At 69.6% G+C, this 5,221-nt stretch overlaps 1 protein-coding gene across 2 annotated transcripts; it reads left to right on the plus strand.

Annotated features, from left to right (window-relative positions):
- The first annotated feature begins 262 nt into the window (after positions 1-262).
- PCGF1 (polycomb group ring finger 1) lies at positions 263-5,207 on the plus strand. Of its 2 annotated transcripts, none has more exons than XM_026055991.1 (8): positions 263-614; positions 940-1,092; positions 2,684-2,755; positions 3,049-3,157; positions 3,873-3,906; positions 4,232-4,318; positions 4,406-4,486; positions 5,028-5,207. In XM_026055991.1, exons 1-8 carry the CDS (start codon positions 527-529, stop codon positions 5,073-5,075), a joined length of 672 nt encoding a protein of 223 aa, XP_025911776.1. In that variant the 5' UTR covers positions 263-526; the 3' UTR covers positions 5,076-5,207. The 2 variants fall into 2 exon arrangements, with proteins under 2 accessions (XP_025911776.1, XP_025911775.1); XM_026055990.1 differs by having other exon boundaries at positions 458-614; positions 4,235-4,318.
- The last annotated feature ends 14 nt before the right edge of the window (positions 5,208-5,221 follow it).

Here is a 5,221-nt window from a genome sequence, read left to right on the forward strand (position 1 = left end):
GGCGGGGCCAGGTGCAGGGGGCGGGGCCCAGCTGATTTAGGCCCAGCTGTGGCCAGGCTGTGCTCTGCTCTGCAGGGCTGTGTGGGGTTGCTGGTGCCGGAAGCCTGCTCCCTGCGGCGCTGTGCCCCATGGCAGGACCCTGGGGGCTGCCCCAGCTGGCTGCCCTCGGCTCTGCCACAGCGATGGCTCCGCTCTGCCCCCGCGGGCCGGGCCGTGGGGCTCTGTTGTGGGTGAGCTGGGGGTGCCGGTGCCGGCGGCTTCGCTGGCCGCCTCCGGCAGGCTGGGGTGGGAGCCCTGCCTGGCCACAGTCCCCGGCCCCCCACTCCTTCCTGCCCTGCTCTCTCCGGGGTCGGAGTGCTGCCCGGCTTCCCCAGGGACCTCATGCTGGCCGGGCGCTAGGCTTCCCCGGGGCACCCCATCGTGCCGGCCCTCACGTCGGTTTGGGGCGCTGCACAGCCCCCAGCGGGCAGGGTGCCGCGGAGCCCGTGACAGGCGCGTGTGCCTGCAGGAGGAGGTGAAGGTGAAGATGAAGGAGCTGAACGAGCACATCGTGTGCTGCCTGTGCGCCGGGTACTTCATCGACGCCACCACCATCACCGAGTGCCTGCACACGTGTGAGTCCCCACGCGGTGGCAGCAGCAGGCTGCCATGGCCGGGCGATCCGGCTCCGGCTGGAGGCCTCTGGCCGGGCACAGGGCCTGGCCCCGCTGCCCGGGAGCGGGAGCTGGCACATGCTGTGTCCCTGTTGGACCCAGGCAGAGCTGAACATGGCCTCTCCCAGCTGCCAGTGCGTCCGTGCTGCCCTGGGACCATGGCTCCTGCCTGGGGGTGCCGGGGGCCGATGTCTCCCGCACCGGCCGCTGGCGGATGGTGGGTGCCCGGGGGTGCGGGGCTGCCCGCGGCCCCGGCCCCTCCGACATCCCGTGCGTCTCGCTGCAGTCTGCAAGAGCTGCATCGTGAAGTACCTGCAGACCAGCAAGTACTGCCCCATGTGCAACACCAAGATCCACGAGACGCAGCCGCTGCTCAACCTCAAGCTGGACCGCGTCATGCAGGACATCGTCTACAAGCTGGTGCCCGGCCTGCAGGAGAGTGAGTGACCCCGGGCGGGAGCGCGTGGGGTGAGGGAGGGCAGGGCTGTGGGGTGCCCTGTGGGGGGGGGGGGCTAGTCAGCCTGTGGGACCCGCTCCCTGGCACAGGTCTCCTTCGGGAACGCAGTGGGGAATGGCCACGGTGAGCTGCGTGCGGGGAGCGCCCGGAGGAGAGGCAGATGGAGGAGCCTGCTGGCTCCGTCGTTCCTGGGAGAYGCCTCCCTGCGGGGTGCAGGGAGACTGCCGGTGGCTCTGGATTTTCRAGATATTTCCGACTGCCTCTGTGGCCTCTGCTAGCATCTGAGCAGCCCTGGGAAGGGGCGGGGGGCAGCCTCACGCATAAAAGCAGTTTTGGAGCAAGGAAAAAGAAGGCAGGAACAAATGGCCAGTGCTCACAAAGGAGGGAGGCCGCAGGCGCCCTGCTGGGTTGCGCCGCTGGATGTGTGTGTGGCTGCTCTGGGATGAGGAGCAAAGCGAGGCGGCAGTTTGCTGCTGGCTCCGTGTTATTCAGGCTCTTTGCATCAGGCGGGGAGACCTGCAGAAAACTCTCGCCACCCCAGGGCCGCGGCTCTGCGGGTTTTGCTTGGTGCTGCTGGGTTAAGTAGCTGCTGCTCTCACTCGGGGGCCTGGGTTGCTGCCCGGGGACCTGCTGCACTGCCCTGGAGAACTGAGCTGGGCTTAAGAAGTCTGCGTTTTATTAAGGAGATGTTTTTAACCCAGCTCAGCTCCCTGATCTCATCGCTCCGGGGTCTTACAATCAGTTGTGTTTGGCACAGCGGGGTCTGAGCTGTGGGAACAAGAGCTACTTAAGCCAGGACTGCCTCCGAGAGGAGCGTCCCTGGAGCCGGAGCGTGAGTGACTGCGCGATTAACGCAGCCACGAGAGCCGGCGGTGATGAATGCAAAGCAATGCGCACGGGGAGAGCAGCCCTGGCGCTGCAGGCACGGTGCTGGGCTCAGGATTAGCCACTGTCACTCAGGGCAGAGAGCGGGAAGGCACTGGGGACGCTTTGCTGGAAATGTCAGCTTGCCGCCCGGCGGYGGCGGGGAAGCGGACGGGTGTTAGGCGTTGTCACGGAGGGATGGAGAACACACAGAAAAGGTGGTTACGCTGCGGTGGGAATCCGCAGCAAGCACGCAGCTTGGCCCCTGGCCCTCCACCCCGGAAAGGAGAGAGGAAAAGTGGGGAGCAGTTTGGAGAGGAACCATGAGAGCGTGGATGGTGTCTGAGTCGGAAGAGAACAACCAGGCAGGGCTCTGCAGCCCGCAGAGCGGTGGGTTTTGATGGAGACCTGCAGGATGGTGCAGGGAAGGTGAACGGGGAAGGAGGATTCGTGGCTGCTCGCTGCACAGGAGCTGTGTTGGGTGCTTGCTGAATTGCCAAGCTGCGGGAAGGGCAGCGTGGAGCGGGGGGACCCCCCGCCTCCGGGCRTCGTGGGGCTAAACCCCAGAGGAGTTCAGGGATCGGCCGGGGAGCGACGTCCGCCTGGCCCGTCTCCTGCCCTGAAGGCTGAGCCGGGTGCGGGGGGAGCCGGGCGCGGGGGCCGCGGGTGCGGGGCCGGCCCTCAGCACCGCTCGCCTCTCTCCCCGCAGGTGAAGAGAAGAGGATCCGCGAGTTCTACCAGTCCCGCGGCCTCGACCGGGTGACGCAGCCCAGCAGCGAGGGTGTGCCGCTCGCGGGGACCTGCCGGCCCTGCGCCGCGCGGGGGGTCGGCCCGTGCCAGCCGTTCGGGGGGGTGGTCCTGGGTGCAAATAGAGGGAACGGAGCCTGGGGGGGGGGCTCTCGCTGTGGCACCTCTGGGCGAGACCGGCTGCTGGCTCCGAGCTGCCCCGCTGCCAGCCCAGGGTGCCGGCCGGCTCGTCGGCTGCGCCGGGCCCTGGCCGCCGGGAGCGCGGCGCGCTGGTGCCGCGGGGGCAGCAGCAGGCTGACTCCTGCCCCGCTCTCCGTGCCTCCCCAGACCCGGTTGGGGGCGACCCCATGGGGCTCCCCTACAGCAGCTTCGATCACTCCCGCGCCCACTACTTCCGCTACGACGAGCACGTCTCGCTCTGCCTGGAGAAGCAGAGGTGAGTGCCGCGCGGCCGGGCTGGGGCCCGGGGAGGCTGCTGGCCCCGCGTTGTCCGTGCCGTGGGCAGGGAGCGGGGCCCGGGGAGCTTGGAGCAGGGCTGGATGCGCAGGCGATGCACCGTGCACTGTCCCTCTCTTGCTGCCGCCCGGGGGAAAGGGGCCCGGCGGAGGTGTGGGGCTCCCGCTGCCCCTCTCCTCTGGAGCCGCCYGTGCTCGGCGCTCCCCTCCTGGCAGCAGCCCCTGCCTCGCGGCTCTGAGCTTTAATAAATGCTGGGGAGGGCGCGCTGCGCAGCTGCCTGCCGGCTCCCGACAGCAAAGTCGATAAGCGGCAGCTCTGGGAGCTGTAATGGGATCGATGGCTGCAGCTCAGCTGCCAGCCCCGGCCGTGGGCCGGCGCGCAGGCCGTCAGCCTGCCCCGGTGCCGCCGAGCGAGGCCCGGCTCCGCGCGTGCATGACGGGCAGAGCGAGGGGAGGCAGACACCGAGGGGCCAGGGGCAGCCCCTGCGCCGGGGCCCGAGAGCGGGCGGCGTGCCCATGCCGAGCCACAGGAGCTCCCAGAGCCGCCGGCCCTGGAGGACGCGAGCTGGGGGCTGTGCCCGTGGAAGGGCAGCGGTGGCTTACGGACCCTCCGYGGCGAGCGGGGTGCCGGGCAGCGCAGGGCCCCCGCCTCCCTGCGCGGGAGCTCTCGGGCTGCCCCTGCTTTTCCTTCCACAGCTCCAGCAAGGACAAGAACAAGGCTGTTCTGCAGGTGAGCACGGGGCTGTGCGGGCACTGAGCAACGTCTCTGCCGTTTGGCCGTGCCCCCGAGCGCTGCGAGCGCCCCCGGGCTCTGCCCCGGCACGGCCTCGTGCCCAAACGTGTCCTCGGAGCGGGGAGGAAGGGCAGAGCCCTCCCTCCAGGCTCGCGTGCGGCGCCGGGGCATGTTCGGCGTGTTGGGCCCCGGAGGGAAGGGGAGGGGGGCGAGGAGACCTGCAGGCTCGCCGTGTGGGTGCCGGGCCCGGCGCAGGGGTCCCTGGGGGCGGCGGGGCGCCTGGGGGGCCCCCCCCCCCGTGACCCACTCTGCCCCCTTGCAGCAGAAGTACGTGAGGTGCTCGGTGCGGGCGCAGATCCGGCACCTGCGGAGGGTCCTGTGTCACCGCCTGGGGCTGGCGCTGCAGCACGTGAGTGTGGCCCGGTGCTGGGGCCGGGCTGGGGGCTGGGCTGGGGGGGTCGCGGGCCCCCGGGTGACGCAGYGTCCCCGTGCGCAGGTGCAGATCCTCTTCAACAATGAGGTCCTCCCCGACCACATGACGATGAAGCAGCTCTGGCTCTCGCGCTGGTTTGGCAAGGTGGGTGTCCCCAGCCATCCTGTGCTGCCCCGGTGAATCGGGCCCGGCTCCGGGCCGCGGGGTCCCCGTCCTGGGGCGGGTGGGAAGAGGGTCTGGCAGGGGCCGAGTCTCCCGGGAGAGGAGGCTCGCTTGGAGAGCAGCGTTCAGCTGAGGAGCCCGCGGAGCAGCGGGGAATCGGTGAATCAAGGATGATTAATGGTGCTGGTCGTAACTAAGACCTGGGGCACCCACCGAAACGCGCGGGCGGGCGGCGGGCGTAGAGCRAACCCAAGGCAGTGCTTTTCCGCGCAGGTCAGAAGTGTAAACGGGTCCCAGAAGGGGTTAGACAAGTTCACGGAGCGCAGCCCCGTGGCTATTAAATGCTGTCTGGGGCCTGATGGGCCGGGGAAGGATCGCTGTCAGCCGCCCGCAGGATCTGCTGGCGGTGGGGACCGGGCGGCGGGCRGGAGCCCCCCAGGGTCTCCTCTACCCGGGGCGGGGGGCTGCGGAGCTGGCGGGGGGCGGGCGGCCGCTGCCCTGACTGCGCCTCCTTGCCTTGCAGCCCGCCCCCCTGCTGCTGCACTACAGCATCAAGGACAAGAGGAGGTAGGGGCTGGGCGYGGGTGCTGCCCGCCTGCAGCGCAGCCCTGCTCCCCACCCCTGGCCCTCCCCGCTCCCCCTAACTTAAAACCCCCTCCGGCTCGAGTTTATTTTTTGAATAAAACCGTTGAAAATCTCCTGACTGGTCCCTCCTCT

Source organism: Apteryx rowi, unplaced genomic scaffold, assembly GCF_003343035.1.
Source record: "Apteryx rowi isolate R43461 unplaced genomic scaffold, aptRow1 scaffold_1288, whole genome shotgun sequence".
In the NCBI taxonomy this organism is placed as follows: Eukaryota; Metazoa; Chordata; class Aves; order Apterygiformes; family Apterygidae; genus Apteryx; species Apteryx rowi.